At 36.6% G+C, this 18242-nt stretch overlaps 1 protein-coding gene across 1 annotated transcript in view; it reads right to left on the reverse strand.

Annotated features, from left to right (window-relative positions):
- IFT74 (intraflagellar transport 74) overlaps positions 1 to 13624 on the reverse strand; it is a 92565-nt gene extending 78941 nt beyond the window's left edge. Inside the window, exons 1-7 of the mRNA XM_052645018.1 lie at positions 13505 to 13624; positions 12212 to 12347; positions 7736 to 7784; positions 5486 to 5584; positions 5263 to 5323; positions 2190 to 2249; positions 306 to 367 (exon numbers count right to left, since the gene is read on the reverse strand). Coding sequence (XP_052500978.1) covers positions 306 to 367; positions 2190 to 2249; positions 5263 to 5323; positions 5486 to 5584; positions 7736 to 7784; positions 12212 to 12347; positions 13505 to 13624 — 587 coding nt within the window. The remainder of the gene's footprint in view (positions 1 to 305; positions 368 to 2189; positions 2250 to 5262; positions 5324 to 5485; positions 5585 to 7735; positions 7785 to 12211; positions 12348 to 13504) is intronic.
- Between the last annotated feature and the right edge of the window lie 4618 nt (positions 13625 to 18242).

Consider the following 18242-nt stretch of genomic DNA (forward strand, 5'->3'; position numbering starts at 1 on the left):
TCATTAGATTGGGGCTTAAATCTCATAATTTGAATTAGTTAAGAAGTTCAAGTTAAAATTGCAAATGGCAGAGATGTTCTTATCCACCTTAGATTTAAAACTCAGAGAGGTAGAAAATTTATCTAAATGAAGACAACAGATACATTAACAATGCAGTCTGTATTGCAAACATTCAACTTTTTAAAATTAGAAAATGCAACAGGGAAAAACAATGAACAAAACTAAAGAAATAAATGATTCAGAAGTTAAACTACCTATACAGGTCACTAATAAATCTGTTTGATTTCTAAATGGATTGTACTCACGCTTGTCTTTCGGTGAATATAATATCCATACTTTGTGTTTCTCGATCATTTTGAGCTTTAAGCTGAAAAAAGAGTTAACTGAAAAGTTAGTGATAAAAAAGTACCATTAAGCCAAACTATCTCTTTAAAGCTCATTCTGACTATGAATCAATTAGAGATTATAAAAATAATCCTAATGCCACAGGCAAAGTTTTAAAAAATCCATATACTTTACTTAACAAACCACTACCAACACCAAATACAAAGAAACACTCTTTTTCACAGGCATTATAAATCTCACACCAAAAATATTCATTGTTTACTGACCTGTTAAGTAATCTAATGTAAACTTTACTTATGTAAACAGAATTTCAAGATATCATTAAGTGTTCAATAGTGGATTAGTAATATGTCAAATCTAGACCCAACGCAAGTTTTCTTAAATCATTTAAGATTTTACCTGAGTACTCCTATTTGACTCAACCTGCACATAGTCAGTCTAGACTTTGGACCTAAAGCGTCTGTCTACAATGCAGGAGACCTGGGTTCAAGCCCTGGGTTGGGAAGATCCCCTGGAGAAGGAAATGGCAATCCCACTGCCTGGAAAATCCCATGGACAGAGGAGCCTGGTAGGCTACAGTCTATGAGGTGGCAAAGAGTCAGACACGACTGAGCGACTTCACTTTCACTTTCTTTCTCAAAACAAAAAGAACACGTTTTCACTTTTTATATTTGGCATTAAAAACACAGTTTTTAAATTGAGAATTCTCCTGTGTTTTAAAGTTAAGAAGTTAAGAACTTCACTACATTATTATTGCTTTTGTGCTTATTCGCTCAGTTGTGTCCAACTCTGCGATCCCATGGACTGTAGCTCACCAGGCTACTCTGTCCATGGGGACTCGCCAGGGAAGAATACTAGAGTGGATTGCCATGCCCTCCTCCAGGGGATCTTCCCAACCCAGGGATCAAACCCAGGTCTCCCACATCGCCGGCATGTTCTTTACCAGCTGAGCTACCAGGGAAGCCCCAAAATTTAGAAGAGTCATTTTATAAATCCTATGCTTTTGTAGTCTTTGTATAGATAAATAATAAACTATATAAATTTTATTTATTTTCTTCCAAATATTTATAATCAATTAAGCTGCTGCTGCTGCTAAGTCGCTTCAGTCATGTCCGACTCTGTGCGACCCCATAGACGGCAGCCCACCAGGCTCCCCCATCCCTGGGATTCTCCAGGCAAGAATACTGGAGTGGGTTGCCATTTCCTTCTCCAATGCATGAAAGTGAAAAGTGAAAGTGAGGTCGCTCAATCGTGTTCGACTCTTAGCGACCCCATGGACTGCAGCCTACCAGGCTCCTCCGCCCATGGGATTTTCCAGGCAAGAATACTGGAGTTGGTTGCTATTGCCTTCTCCGATCAATTAAGCTAGCTATTATCATTTTATTACTTTCTACCAAATACTCGTTAAGAACACTGAATACAATTTCTCATTTACTAATCAAAAGTACTGTTATGTCTGGCATCATATGGCAATTATTCATTTTCTCCTTTTCTAATACAACTCTTCACTGAGTACTCAGCTCCATGTGCACAAACATTAAACCAGAAGTATTGCAAACTAATTTATATACAAGCATATATGGATGGGACTCCTAACTAATACTGAATGAGAGATCAGTTCTAACACAGCCTTGTAGAAAGACACTAAAGCATCCACTTGAGAGTGTCAACCAACAGGAAGAAATTTTAAAAGAGCAACTAAGGGAACTCAAATATAACAGTAGTCTTTAGGATCAGAGTAATACCTATCTTCATGGTACATAAGGTTTTATCAAGTTACTTCCAGATATAAATGCTTTATTTTAGAGAGGCTATGTAGATCAACTGCTTATAAATTTTCTTACCATGTTGTAATCATTCATTACTTCTTCCATTTCAGTATTGGTATTAAGTTTATCTGCCAACTAAAAACAAAAGTACAAAAAAATATTCTATTAGTCTTCATAAATCCTCTCTATAATCTATAATATAGGTATTCAATCTTACAAATAAGTAGTTATTTAAGTATTACTACTTCCAAGATAAAACAAATATTGAGCTACTTAAATAAGCACATTCTAAGCATTAAAGCAATCAACAAACTACATTTTCAGGGAGGAAAAGTAAGCAGTAAAGAACTATTCTTCCTGCAGATAGTACCTCAAACAGCTTTGCCTTCTCTGAAAAGATGTCTAACTTTATAAAGAAGGATGTTGAGAAAACAAAATTTGGGGGAAGATCTTTCTCCTTTTTTTCCCCAGAGGGAAGAAATGTTAATGGATTTACAAATTTATACCACTGAAAATGTAAAATGATTTAATCTTTTAAAAATTATTAAAAAATTAAATTGAAAAAAAAATCTACAGGGCAAGGCACAAACAGAACACTTCAAACAGAAGCCTACTTCAAAAAGTCAGGCAAAAAAAAGTTAGGCAGTGACAACAACAGCAAATGTATTTACCTTGTGCCAAACCTTGTTCTGAGCCTATTATATGTATTCTTTCACTTAATTATCACAAGTATACTACGAAGTAGATATTATAATCCATATTTTGCAGATACAAAAATTTAGCAAGTTGTCAAAGCAGAATTTGAACAGGAAGGCTACTAAAAGCAAACTACCTGGATGTAATTGACTCTAAGAGACTAAACTTTCCTAACATAATATATATCTCTATATATAACATTTTCAACTGTGATATGGATAACAAGTGCTCGTTATTGTTATTGTTCAGTTGTGTCTGACTCTTTGTGACGCCATGGACTACAGAACACCAGGATTCCCTGGCATTTACCATCTCCACAGTTTGCTCCAACTCAGGTAACATTGAGTCAGTGATGCCATGCAACCATCTCATCCTGTCATCCCTTTCTCCTCCTGCCTTCAATCTATCCCAGCATCAGGGTCTTTTCCAATGAGTCAGTCTTCACATCAGGTGGCCCGTGTTGGAGCTTCAGCTTTAGCATCAGTCCTTCCAATGAATATTCAGAGTTCATTTCCTTTAGAATTGACTGGTTTCATCTCCTTGCAGTCCAAGGGACTCTCAAGAGTCTTCTCCAACACCACAGTTCAAATGCATCAGTTCTTCAGTGCTCCACCTTCTTTATGCTCCAACTCTCACATCCATACAAGACTACAGGAAAAACTACAGCTTTGACTACAAGGACCTTTGTTGGCAAAGTTACATCTCTGCTTTTTAATACACTGTCTAGGTTGGTCACAGCTTTCCTTCCAAGGAGCAGGTGTCTTTTAATTTCATGGCTGCAGTCACCATCTCCAGTGATTTGCGAGTCCCCAAAAATAAAGTCTGTCACTATTTCCACTGTTCCTCCATCTATCTGCCATGAAGTCATGGGACCAGATGCCATGACCTTAGCTTCTTGGATAATAACGCTGCTGCTGCTGCTGCTAAGTCGCTTCAGTCGTGTCCGACTCTGTGCGACCCCATAGGCGGCAGCCCACCAGGCTCTCTCTCCCGTCCCTGGGATTCTCCAGGGAAGAACACTGGAGTGGGTTGCCATTTCCCTCTCTGGATAATAATGCTAATAAGATCTAATATTTACTGAAACCTTACTCTGTGTTAGATAACTGGCTGCTGCTGCTGCTGCTGCTAAGTCGCTTCAGTCGTGTCCGACTCTGTGCGACCCCATAGACGGCAGCCCACCAGGCTCTCCCGTCCCTGGGATTCTCCAGGCAAGAACACTGGAGTGGGTTGCCATTTCCTTCTCCAATGCATGAAAGTGAAAAGTGAAAGTGAGGTCGCTCAGTCGTGTCCAACTCTTAGCGACCCCATGGACTGCAGCCTACCAGGCTCCTCAGCCCATGGGATTTTCCAGGCAAGAGTACTGGAGTGGGGTGCCATTGCCTTCTCCAAGATAACTGGCTAACTAAGTGCTTTCTCTGTATTAGATAAAAACCTACAAACAGCATATTTTACACATTATTAATATTTTTATATCAAGTAACTTGCATAATTTATTCTCATATAACTAAAAATCCCTTTCTCTGTCTTTTATATTTTATAAAAAATTATTTTTCTCATATTTAGAAGATCATTTACTAAAAAAGTTACACAGAACTATATGGATTATACTGTGAAAATATACTATTAATATAATCAGAAATTCTGTTTGTGAGTACAATATAACAATATCAAGTAGGTATATTATAAGGTACCTAATCATTATGGTGGAATATTTCTTACTTTGTGTATCACTATTTTTAAATTGGAAATGTGAGATAAAGTTTACAGTAAGTTCCGAGACCACTGCTGCCTAAAGTACCCACAGAGTAGGAAGAAAGAAAATTCTGAAACATTAGAAATGTTCATGGGGCCAAGATTACTCCAAAGATTGAGCCAGTAATCAACACTGCAAACAAGATCATTTCTTCTGGAAATCCACACTAGGAAGCTTCTACTGGAAGTCCACATTAGGAAGCAAAACTGTGATAATATTAGTTGCCCTATTGTGACAGGAGACAAACACTGTATTTTGAATGAAATGGAAGGATAAAGGCAAGTTTGGTACCAAGTAACTAAATTTTTAAAACGTCATGATGACAACACTCTGTAGAAAGATAAAAGTATTTTTAAAGCAGTGACATTGCTAGTACTCAATACATTTTATCTACTCTAAAAAATATTATTTTTAAATTGTTAGGGAAAAAAAGTATCCATGTTCTGTATTTTTAAGTGTTTTTCTATTAAAGGCTGGAAGAATACCTATTAATCTATAAAGCCAAAATATTTCTTGGGAGGGAAAGTAGGGAGAAAGCAAATATATACTTTAATCTCTACATTTGGTATGGTTTCAATCTTTCTATGTATGTATTCATGCATTATTTGGTATTTAACATTAAAATGTTATAGCATTCTCTAAAGTGGTAAAAAGCAATGAAAATATTCAAAAGAAATTCTCTCAGAAAAGACCAAATACCATGTTGTAGTCTGCTAGTTGTCCTTGAAACTCTTTTATTTCAACAGCTAAAGTCTCAGCTCTGTAAATATAAAATACATTCATAAATACATAAATAGGCAGATGAACATTATGAATATTATGTTTAACTACAAATTTAGTACTAAAATTCTGAAACATATTACATCAAATGTTACTCATAATAAAAATATACCTTGCATACTTTAACTGCAAAATTACTCACCTCTTTTCATATGACAAATACACTGAATTCTCTTGATTGTACATTTCTATTTCTTTCTGAAGTTTATTGATTTCTGTTGTGAGTTCACTTATTTTACTTCTAATGGAAAGAAATAGAGAAATTAGTAATGCTTCCAATCCAGAAAACAGTCTCTCTAGTTAAACAAAATAAACTTTTCATAAATGTGTAACAACAATATAATTGGTTTTGTGAAATTTCACTAAAAAAAGAAAAACAATTTAAGCAGCTTATTTTATTAAGGTGGTATACGCCAACTGAGAAATTGATAAAAGTTCTCTATTCATTAAAAAAGATGAAATAGTATTAGAATGGCACCTGGTACAATCTACAGACAGAAGTAGGCATCTGACTGTCACTCTCCCAATTCTTGCTACCCTCTAGAATACAGCTTTTCAAAAGCAGCACTATGGACATTTTAGGTCTTTGAACAATACTTAAAACGATTCTTTCTGTGCACTGTAAGATGCTTAACCATCTCTGTGGTATGGATGCCAATGACACATCACCCAAATCCAGTTAGGACAACAAAAAATGAGTCTAAAAATTGCCAAATATTCCTTGAGGGGGCAAAATCACTGCCAGTTGAGAACCATTGTTCTTCACTCAATTACTATAAGTAGGTAATTGTAATTATTAGTACAGAAGCACAAATCTTGGAGAAGAGAGGCTATGTGATGGTGAGAAATAGCTTTATCACCTTTCCCTCTTTTGATTAAAAAGTGACTAGATATCAAAACTGATGGCCTCACTCTCATTCTTACTGATGTCAGCTTTTTTTTTTTTTTAGAATTTAACTGTCTCTAGATTTTTTTTATTTTATAATGACATTTAATCCACTGGCATTTTATTTATTTATTTTAACCATTTATCATTTATTTATTATCATTTTCTTTTTACTTTACAATATTGTATTGGTTTTGCCATACATCAACATGAATCCGCCATGGGTGTACACGTGTTCCCCATCCTGAACCCCCCTCCCACCACCCTCCCTGTACCATCCCTCTGGGTCATCCCAGTGCACCAGCCCCAAGCATCCTGTATCCTGCATCGAACCTGGACTGGTGATTCATTTCTTATATGATATTAACATGTTTCAATGCCATTCTCCCAAATCATCCCACCCTCTCCCTCTCCCAGAGTCCAAAAGACTGTTCTATACATCTGTGTCTCTTTTGCTCTCTCACTTACAGGGTTATCATTACCATCTTTCTAAATTCCATATATATGCATTAGTATACTGTATTGGTGTTTTTCTTTCTGGCTTACTTCACTCTGTATAATAGGGTCCAGTTTCATCCACCTCATTAGAACTGATTCAAATGTATTCTTTTTAACGGCTGATGTCAGCTTTGAGGATAGATGGGAGAAAACCTTCCCTTCTCTTACTAACTTCTAGGAGTTTGAGGATAAAAAAGATTCAAGTAACTGAAGAGCAAAAGAATTAAGAAGGACTAAAAGAAAGAAAACAGAGATTTCAGGATACAATAGAAGGATGCATTAAATAGAATGCAAGTAAGAGGGAAAGAAGACACAGAGGATGAACCAACCAGAAAATAAAGTAAAATGGAAAAATGGAGATAGGCTAGTAGGGCATCTGAGCAGAGAAAAAAGTAGGTAGAGAAAGAGAAAAGAGTTGCTAATTTAGAGCTGCATACTTAAGAGATTCATAACAAACTAATGAGTTAAAATTAGGTCACAGTTACAGCAACTGACTAAATGCATACTTATGTAAAACTCTTCAGTAATTATTATAAATTAGTATATACATTTTATGGAGAAGGAAATGGCAACCCACTCCAGTATTCTCGCCAGGAGAATCCCATGGACAGAGGAGCCTGGTGGGCTACATACAGTCCAAGGGGTCGCAGAGTCGGACACAACTAAAGCAATTTAGCAGGCATGCATATACATTTTATCATTCATACACATATCTATGAATAATATATTTCAGAATACTCAGTGAAAGAAGCATAAAATATTCTTCTCATTAGATGAAAAACTGAACTGGAAATATATAGCTCACATACATTCTAATACATAAAATTTAAAATCTCAGCCTAACTATACCACCACCATTTGTAATGACATCTATTTAGAGCCAAATTAACCATAAATTATGTCAGAATACAAAATAATCTTAAGAATTAACAGATACCTAATTATCTCAGTAAGTACTATAGTTAAAACTTCATGATCATTCCTAGGAAAAAAAAGTATATAACATACCGAAGAAGTCCAAGATAGTAAGATTTGTCTAAAATTTGCCTCTGGGGACCTAAAAAAAATTTTTAGATATTAGTGTTCAGTTTGAAAATGCCACCACATTACCAAATCCAAAGCGCAATCAGAATTACACTAAACAATTCTCTAATAGCTCTTACAAATGTCCCAGTAAGTCTAAAAATCTGAAAGAAGCAATGAAATAGAAAAGAGAACTAATATCGTAGCATCATGACATAATGGAAGCCTGGATTAAGATCACAAAGATGGGACTAGATGTTGGGCTGTTAAGAGAGTGGATTCAAAACAACCAAGAAAAACATTGGACTCTACTGGTTAGGGTGACTGAATGGAAATGAGGACTAATGGGGTCTAGAACAGGACTAACCAAGAGAACGTTCTGCACCAATGGAAATATTCTATAGCATTGTCCAATAAGTAGCTACATGGGAATACTGACCACTTGAAACATGGCTGGTGGTATGTGAAAAGAAGAGAAGCGAAAAGCAAAGGAGAAAAGGAAAGATCTACCCATTTGAATGCAGAGTTCCAAAGAATAGCAAGGAGAGATAAGAAAGCCTTCCTCAGGGATCAATGCAAAGAAATAGAAGAAAAATAATAGAATGGGAAAGACTAGAGATCTCTTCAAGAAAATGAGAGATACCAAAGGAACATTTCATGCAAAGATGGGCTCAATAAGGGACAGAAACGGTATGGACCTAACAGAAGCAGAAGATATTAAGAAGAGGAGGCAAGAATACACAGAACTGTAAAAGAAAGATCTTCAGGACCCACATAATCACAAAGGTATGATCACTCACACTCACCTAGAGTGGGACATCCTGGAATGTGAAGTCAGGTGGGCCTTAGGAAGCATCACTATGAATAAAGCTAGTGGAGAAGATGGAATTCCAGTTGAGTTATTTCAAATTCTAAAAGATGATGCTGTGAAAGTGCTGTACTCAATATGTCAGCAAATTTGGAAAACTCAGCAGTGGCCACAGGATTGGAAAAGGACAGTTTTCATTCCAATTCCAAAGAAAGGCAATGCCAAAGAATGCTCAAACTACCACACAATTGCACTCATCTCACATGCTAGTAAAGTAATGCTCAAAATTCTCCAAGCCAGGCTTCAGCAATATGTGAACCATGAACTTCCAGATGTTCAAGGTGGTTTTAGAAAAGGCAGAGGAACCAGAGATCAAATTGCCAACATCCTCTAGATCATGGAAAAAGCAAAAGAGTTCCAGAAAAACCTCTATTTCTGCTTTATTGACTATGCCAAAGCCTTTGACTGTGTGGATAACAATAAACTGTGGAAAATTCTGAAAGAGATGGGAATACCAGACCACCGGACCTGCCTCTTAAGAAATCTGTATACAGGTCAGGAAGCAATAGTTAGAACTGGACATGGAACAACAGACTGGTTCCAAATTGGGAAAAGGAGTACGTCAAGGCTGTATATTGTCACCCTGCTTATTTAACTTACATGCAGAGTACATCATGAGAAATGCTGGGCTGGAGGAAGCACAAGCTGGAATCAAGATTGCCGGGAGAAATATCAATAACCTCAGATATGCAGATGACAGCACCCTTATGGCAGAAAGTGAAGAAGAACTAAAGAGCCTCTTGATGAAAGTGAAAGAGGAGAGTGAAAAAGTTGGCTTAAAACTCAATATTCAGAAAACTAAGATCATGGCATCTGGTCCCATCACTTCAGGACAAATAGATGGGGAAACGGGAAACAGTGGAAACAGTGGCTGACTTTATTTTTCTGGGCTCCAAAATCACTGTGGATGGTGATTTCAGCCATGAAATTAAAAGATGCTTACTCCTTGGAAGGGAAGTTATGACCAACCTAGACAACATATTAAAAAGCAGAGACATTACTTTGCCAACAAAGGTCCATCTAGTGAAAACTATGATTTTTCCAGTAGTCTTGTATGGATCTGAGAGTTGGGCTATAAAGAAAGCTGAGCGCCAAAGAATTGATGCTTTTGTACTGTGGTATTGGAGAAGACTCGAGAGTCCCTTGGACTGCAGGGAGATCCAACCAGTCCATCCTAAAGGAGATCAGTCCTGAGTGTTCATTGGAGGGACTGATATTGAAGCTGAAACTCTTTGGCCACCTGATGCAGAGAGCTGACTCATTTGAAAAGACCCTGATGCTGGGAAAGATTGAGGGCAGGAGGAGAAGGGGACGACAGAGGATGAGATGGTTGGATGGCATCACTGACACAATGGACATGGGTTTGGGTGAATTCCGGGAGTTGGTGATGGACAGGGAGGCCTGGCATGCTGCGGTTCATGGGTTGCCAAGAGTCGGAGACAACTAAGCAACTGAACTGGTAAAATACTTTTATTTTAACTAATTTTAATTAATTTAAATAATCACAAATATTTGTATTTGTAAAAATACAAATAATTTATATTACAAATACAAATAGCTATTGGCTATCACAATGGACAATGTAGGTTTAGACTATAAATTTCTCAATGTAGGCAAGAGATTATGATTTTATATAATTTTTCAGAGACTTTTTAGGAACACAATCTTACATTTCAGTAGGACTAAAAAAGCATCCATAGGTTAAATGTTCCAAACCTTGAGAGAGGTGAAATGCCCTGCATGGCATGAAAGAAAAGACTAGGCAGTATTGACTGAAATCCATGCTGAGAAGAGGGAGAGAAGGTCTCACTAGAATGGGAAATGAGGCACTGGAACAGGTAACAGCAAAAGTCACAGCAGATAGGGGTACATGCTGGTAACAGAACTTTTCACATGAGGTTTTGAACTGTATTTGTAGAAAATGACTATTTTCTTAAATAATACTTAAATTATTAATACTTAATATTTAAGTATTAAATATTTAATACTGTTCTTATTAAATAAGAATCTTATTTAATCTTAAATAATTAAATAATAATTATTAAATAATTAATAATACTGGTTCTGTTTTAAAGGAGAAATTAATACAGTAATAAAATTTGATGAGTTCTCTTAGAATTGCACCCTTAAGGTTTCTGCCCTTAAGGTTTTTAAATAAGAAATAGGAAACACATAAACGATTCTGTGAATACAGTTTTAAAGACTAAACAACTACAAAATTTTGAGTCATTTTCCTCCACAGCATTGATAATTATTAAGCAAGCATTTCTAAACAACTGATTTTTTTTCATCCTTTGGCCACCCTGCATGGCACATGGGATCTTATTCAACCAGGGATCAGATCTGTGGCCCCTGCATCAGAAGTGCAGAGTCTTAACTACTGAACCACCAGGGAAGTCCCATAACCAACTGGTTTTCAATATTTAGTGAAATAAGTTGTATCATAAGTAAGAAAATTAAGTTTGTTGAAAGGTAGGATATATTATATTATAGAAGTCGGTATATCATCTTATAATTAATTTTGTACTAGTATGTTCATCCCTGATAAGTCATTTGCATGTATACAGAAAATTTAAAAACTCAATATGAAACAGCTCCCTATGTTTTGATTTATATATATATATATTATAGACCAACTTCTTGAATCAAAACATATAGTGTTATTATTATTATGCATTTCTAAACACATAGAGACATAAGGAGAGATACAGTATAAATCTATATGTTAGCCTCACTTCCTTACTTAAGCATTATAATGGAATAATAACTATTACCAAAAGTAACACTTCTGGTCTCACTTCTCATAAATATACAAATACCTACCATTGTCATTTGATATGGAAACCAAAAAAAAACACTAAGAATATTTCTATATAGTACTAGAAATCTAATTTTCATGTCTGAGTTTTCCTTCAAATTATTTCAAATTTCTTCAAAGAAATTATAGCAAAGTTCACCAACAAGGACCTACCTACTCTATAGCATAGAAAACTATAGTCAACATTTTATAATAACCAAAAGGGAAAATAATTTGAAAATAAATATATACATATATATGTATATATAACTGAATCACTGTTCTGTACACCTGAAACTAACATAATATTGTAAATCAACTATATTCAATTTTGAGAAGTTATAGCAAAGTTCACCAGAAAAATGATTAAAATAGCTCATACATGTATATAACTCCCTAGTTCACAATGAATTCTCACATTCATTCTCTTATTTAACCCTTAAAATTTCTGAATCAAGGCGTAAGAACTGAGTAAAATAGCCTCTTTCACTGTATAATTCTGATTTAGCAATACACTGTAATAGCTCCCAGGTGGCGCTAGTGGTAAAGAACCTGTCTGCCAACATGTGATGTAAGAAATGAGGGTTCCATCTCTAACATCTAGGGTCAGGAAGATCCCCTGGAGAACGAAAGGGCAAGCCACTCCCGTATTCTTGCCTGGAAAATCCCATGGACAGAAGAACCTGGTGGGCCACAGTCCATGCGGCTGCAGAGTCAGACATGACTGAAGTGACGTAGCACTAATACACTGTAATACTTCTTATACAAAATATGCTCATCTTCTTAAAATAGATACCTTTCATACCAGTTTTCATTCCACTCAAACCTTGCTGTGTTACAGGACGATCTGCAACTTTGATTTGAGAAGACAGAACTCCTCCTGTCCCTATGGGACCACCACGAGAGCCTGGTCTTGCTGTTCCAGGTGGCATCTAAATGACAAGATTCAGTTTCAATAAAATAGAGAAAGACTGTACCTCTAATATTAACACTATAAAAAGAATATTAAAAATAAAACTAAGATTCTATGTAATATGTAAAATTTTCCTTACATTTTAAAATGTTTGAAATAGTAAATAAAATATCTAAAATTAATGACAAGTAATATTTTTCTTTAAAATGTAAAATTCTATGTGTTAGACATATTTATACCACTTCCAATCTGTAAAGAAACAAAATGTCCATATATTTGTCCTTATTTACAACAGGACTAATGGTGAAGCTGAAGCTCTAATATTTTGGGCATCTGATGTGAAAGACCAAATAATTGAAAAGTGTCTGATGCTGGGTAAGAGTGAGGGCAGAGGGAGAAGAGAACATCAGAAGATGAGGTGGCTGAATGGCATCACCAATCAATGGACATGAACCTGAGCAAACTTTGGGAGATGCTGAGTTTATACAATATACTTGTCTACATGTTTTGCTAATACATTTAAATTTCATTTTTTAATATAAAATTTTGAAAATATCTAGGATTCTGTGTCAGGGAAGAATTTGGTTTATTAAAACAAATGGTTTACCAATTACTCAGCAGTACTGAATACTCCATGCTTTCCTACTAATTTGAAATGCAACCTTCATCACTAATTAAATTCTTACTTGCCTAATTCCATTTCTGGTCTATTCCATTTCACTTGGTTTTGGCACTAATATGCTATGCCCCTAAATTGTTGTAGCTTTAAAATAAATTTCAATATTAGTATGAGTACGCATTGTCTCTTAACATTAGTCTTTTAAACATTCTCCCACATTGATATAGTCATGTCCAACTCTTTACAATCCCATGGACTATACAGTCTATGGAATTCTCCAGGCCAGAATACTGGAATGGGTAGTCTTTCCCTTCTCCAGCGGATCTTCCCAACCCAGGAATTGAACCAGGGTCTTCTGCATTGCATGCAGATTTTTTACCAACTGAGCTACTAGGGAAGCTCTTTATACTTCTAGATGTTTAAAACACACACACACACATATATAATAGTATGCTTATAGCATAAAGAAAAACAAAGAAGAATATTTATTATAGACAGGCTTTTTAAATTCTACCAGGATATACACATAATAATTAAACAATTTGTTTTAAACTTACACCAGTTGCCACTCGAATATTTCCTGATGGGGGTCGTATTCCAGAAGGAGGCCTTCCTGTCAATCCAATCCCACCTCGAGAAACAGGACGGACTGCTGAAGGTTTGTGATTACTGGCCATTATTTGCTCAGTTTAACCACTGCTTGGAAACAAGAATAATTTAATTCTCCTTTGATACCTCCTATAGCAAGACAGGAGTGAACTACATACCCTTTCAAACATTTAATCCACTGCGACTTTTCTTGCAAATTGCTATTGTAGGTACCACTATGTACAAGGTTAAGCCTGCTTTAATTTTGTTCAGGTTTGACATAACTGTTCCACTCAACCATGGAATCATTTATTATAACATGCCCTCCTCATTTCCCTACTATCTTATCAAAATGCAAGTCCGTCTACTTACCTTTCTCTCCTGGGCTCTCATTCATGCTTTAGTTAAGTTTTCTCTCTCCTTGCAAAACAAGTATCTTTCTTCTCTGACTATTTTTATCTGTGCTTTCTGGTCTATAGAAAATTCCCTTATATTCTCAACCCTGTTATAAATACCTCCTTGCACTCATCAACTTAACAGGATCCTGTCTTCCGAAAAAACTTTTGGTAGTGAAGACTGTCTTAGCTTCTTGTCCAAGGCAAAGAGTGAATATATGGCACTCTCCTTGCTCCACAATGTAACTGGCAAACGTCATTCTTCAAAGTTTAAAAAAAGTAATAAACAACAGGATTGTCTTCCATGAGGACCAAATAATGCAACTACATTGCCTTGGATCTTTCCTGGTTGCTTTTATATAGGAGCCACCTAATCTCTCCCCCATATTTACTAAAGTCTTGTGTATCTTGTTCAGTCTCTCCATTCTAGTACCACCAACAACCTGGATGATTTCCGTATGGATATTGGATTCGATATGTAACATTCTAGCTCCACAGTTCCACGACCCAAATCTCAGCAACCATTTCAATTCTAATTCCTGGCCATGGCCAGAGCTAGAGCTTATCATCATCTGGAATTGCTTCATCTCAAATATCTTAACGAAATACTTTATTCTCTGGCCCTAATTTCCTCTCCTTCTATCTTTTTCTCACCTTTATTCTCACAAAAGACCCTGATGCTGGGAAAGATTGAGGGCAGGAAGAGAAGGGGACGACAGAGGATGAGATGGTTGGATGGCAGCACCGACTCAATGGACATGGGTTGGGGTAGACTCCGGCAGTTGGTAATGGACAGGGAGGCCTGGCGTGCTGCAGTTCATGGGGTCACATAGAGTCGGACATGATTGAGCGACTGAACTGAACACCTCCCCTTAAATTATTGCCTTTATTCATTATCTTCTAGTTTATCAGCCCCCTCCTGTACTCAGCAGAATAAAATATCATTTAAAATGTTGACTATTTAAAATAGCATTTTAAAATAATGGTCATAATCTATTAGTATCTTATAAAAACAACTTAGAGGGTTATGACCAATATGGGTTAAATGTGAAATAGAACAGAAGATATAAGAGGTTTCATTGCACATAGGAAGGGTACTGTTTCATTAAATTTTTGTTTCAGTTTTATTTGTGTAAATTTACACATATGTGTATACAGGTCTATAATGTAAGATATATGTCCTATTATGGGTAATGTTCAAAAGAGTTTTAAAGATTCTGAACTAGAGAGAGAATATGGAGAAAAAGAGTACCCAAGACTCTGGCCTGAGGAATGTAAATATATACAGGTTGCACAGAAGAGGGAAAGCTTGTATAAGAGATGGAAAACAAAGACTCAGAAAGCTAACAGAAAAGCCAGGAGTGTGTGCCAGAGATGCCAAGAGAAGGCAAGAATGGTCAGCCATGGATATTTTCTTCTGGGAATTCAAGTAAGATGAACACTGAAATGTCCATTGAAATCCCCACTGAAGAAGCCATTAGGTCATTTAACAATTCCTTTCCTTCTCAACATTAAATTACCGTTTCATGAGCACCATCAACTAATTTGCATCCTTGAACACTCCAACCCATTTCACAAATCAGAAACTATTCTCTACATTCAACCTGGACTGCTGAACACTGCTGATGGAAAACTCACAGCTGTATAGACTGGAGAACTGCAAAGTCATAGTCACCAAGTTTAGATGGATCTTCATATCTCTGAAATTATTTTATTTATCCTTGATAAGCTATTCTGTCCTTGATGATTCCAATTCTTAACAACTTTTCTACTCCTGCCTCTCTCAGCAGATGACTCAATTTCATAATTAAGAAAATTAAGATGTGAAATCCATCATATTTGGAGCAAATCAACTTACCTATATCAATGCTGCCTTCCACTCTCAAGAGCCATGACTTCTCTCATTCAAGATCATTCTCTATTCTGATTTATCCTCTTAATCCCACACCTCTGGGACATTAGCTTCCCTCTCCTTGCCAAACTCCTTCTCCCTAACCCCTGCCCCAAGCTCCTTCGGACCATTATCCAACTCCTGAGAAGGGGACAACAGAGGAAGAGATGGTTGGATGGCATCACCGACTCAATGGACTTGAGTTTGAGCAAGCTCCAAGAGGTGGTGATGGACAGCGAAACCTGGTGTGGGGCAGTCCATGGGATTGCAAAAGTCGGACACGACTGAGCAACTGAACTGATTGACTGACTGTGTCTTTAAACTTTCTCCTTTCTTTGAGTCTGGTGTCATGTTCCATTCTTTCCTAACCCTAAAAACTAATTTCTTGATTCTGAAACCACCTTTAATTCTGTCCTATATATTCTTTTTCTACAGAGGCAAATTCTAAAATATTGCAACCATCTCCGTGATACTCCCCTCTTCTGTTTCTCCTCTTTCAGTCTCCTTCATCTTATTCTACTTGCCCCTATTGAAGCATTTCTCAAGATATGAACCAGTCTATTTTTCTTTTTCCTCTCTACCCTCTCATTGATCCACCTCATCTATACTCAGGGTTTGAGCAATTAATAAGCTGATGACTCACAATACTGAATCTCCAGTCCTGACTTCTCACATTCCCTCTGAGGTGTGTATATCCAAACAATTACTTGCCATTTTCACTTCAATATAGTATCAACATTTCAAAATAAATGAAAACGTAAACTCATTGTCATCTCTCCCGAATTTACTCTTCCTCCTGGTGTACCTCCTAATCACACAAGCCACAAATTCAGTCCTTGATTTCTCCCTCTCCCTTATTTCCCACGGCTAACCACATAATCCTACTTTTATTTCTAAATGTTTAAAATATAACTTCCTCTCCATTGCTTTTGTACTGTTCAGAGCCTCATGAACTCAAGTGGATTATTATATTGGCCTCCTGACTTGTCCCTTGCGTAACACACATCTTGCCTGTTATTCTCCCTAGGAATCCATCAACCACCAATTCATACCCACCCTAACCTTCTTCCATCTGAATTTACAGGGCTGTCTGAACTGCTACTATGCATCTGTACACATATCTATCCCAGGACCTATCACACCAATCTGCTTAAATACTTTTCCACCTTGAAGGCAAGAGCTGGATCTTATTCATCTTTATATCCCCAGCATTAATCTCAGTGCCAGGCAAAACCTTTGTTTCTTTTTGTACCTTCTGAATTTCCACCCACGTGAAGGCATTGCCAGCTACAAAAACCAGCTACAAACATTTACTAAATTATCAAAAAGAAAACAAATAACTTCTTGAACCAAAATGGCTTCTCAGTTTCTATAGCCCCTGCCCAGTACTTCTCTGGTTTCCTTGGCATTATTCATGATCAATCCTGGAATTGTTTCTCTCCTCTCCGTAATATTTTGTTTTCATGTAACTGTAACTAGGCTGATGACTCATAAATCAGTATCTCCAGTTCTGTCCTTAAAACTGGACACCACGTCTGAGTTTTCAACTATTGGAGGGAAGGTGGATTTCTATTCAGATTTACCATTATTACTTTATATTTAATATATTCACAGCAGACTTAGAATCTTCCCATTCCAACCAGCTCTGTGATTCTATTTTCTGGCCATTCTGAACTCTTCGGACAAAGTAACAGAATTATTACTATTATTTCAAATGGAAAAGTAAGTTTTATAAAACGACTTTTTCAAAGGCAGACAAGGTCTATAGTCCAAACAGTTCCTCCCAGGGACTTCCCTGGCAGTCCAGTGGTTAACTCTCTGTGCTTCCACTACAGGGGGCACCAGTTCCATCCCTGGTGTTGTAACTAAGGCAGTGCCAAGGGAAAAAAAAAAAACGGTTTCCTCTCAGAGAAAGTTAAGACAATAAACCTTCCTTTATTCAGCAAAAATAGTTGGGGTTACTCTAGCTTTCCTGAAAACTTTAAGAAAATGCACACTACATAGAATTCCACCTGATTTTCTTTGCCACTGCTTTATTACAGAAGGGAAAAAAAATTTGGTTACCATTTGATCAGTTCCACGGGGTAAAATACAAGGGAGGAGCACTAGTAACAAACATGCCACTAACTTCGGGGTTAGTCTTTCAAATATTTGCATAATTTAAGGGGTTATTCACACAACCAGAGACGTAGCTGTACACCCTCAGGGCGTGTTTTCTTACTGTAGTATGGAGAGAGCTCCAGCTTGCAGTCTTTGTGACGATTTCAGACACTGAAATACCTGGCTCCTAATTATTATTACAATCATTATCCTCCCCAAACCAACCATTTTAATATATTTGAAGAAGCGGAAAGTTGTTAAGTCCCTTCTGCTATGACCGACAGACAGACAGCTATTATAACTTCGAGTAAAACTCAGCCC

This window comes from Budorcas taxicolor, chromosome 8 (genome assembly GCF_023091745.1).
Source record: "Budorcas taxicolor isolate Tak-1 chromosome 8, Takin1.1, whole genome shotgun sequence".
Taxonomy (NCBI): domain Eukaryota; kingdom Metazoa; phylum Chordata; class Mammalia; order Artiodactyla; family Bovidae; genus Budorcas; species Budorcas taxicolor.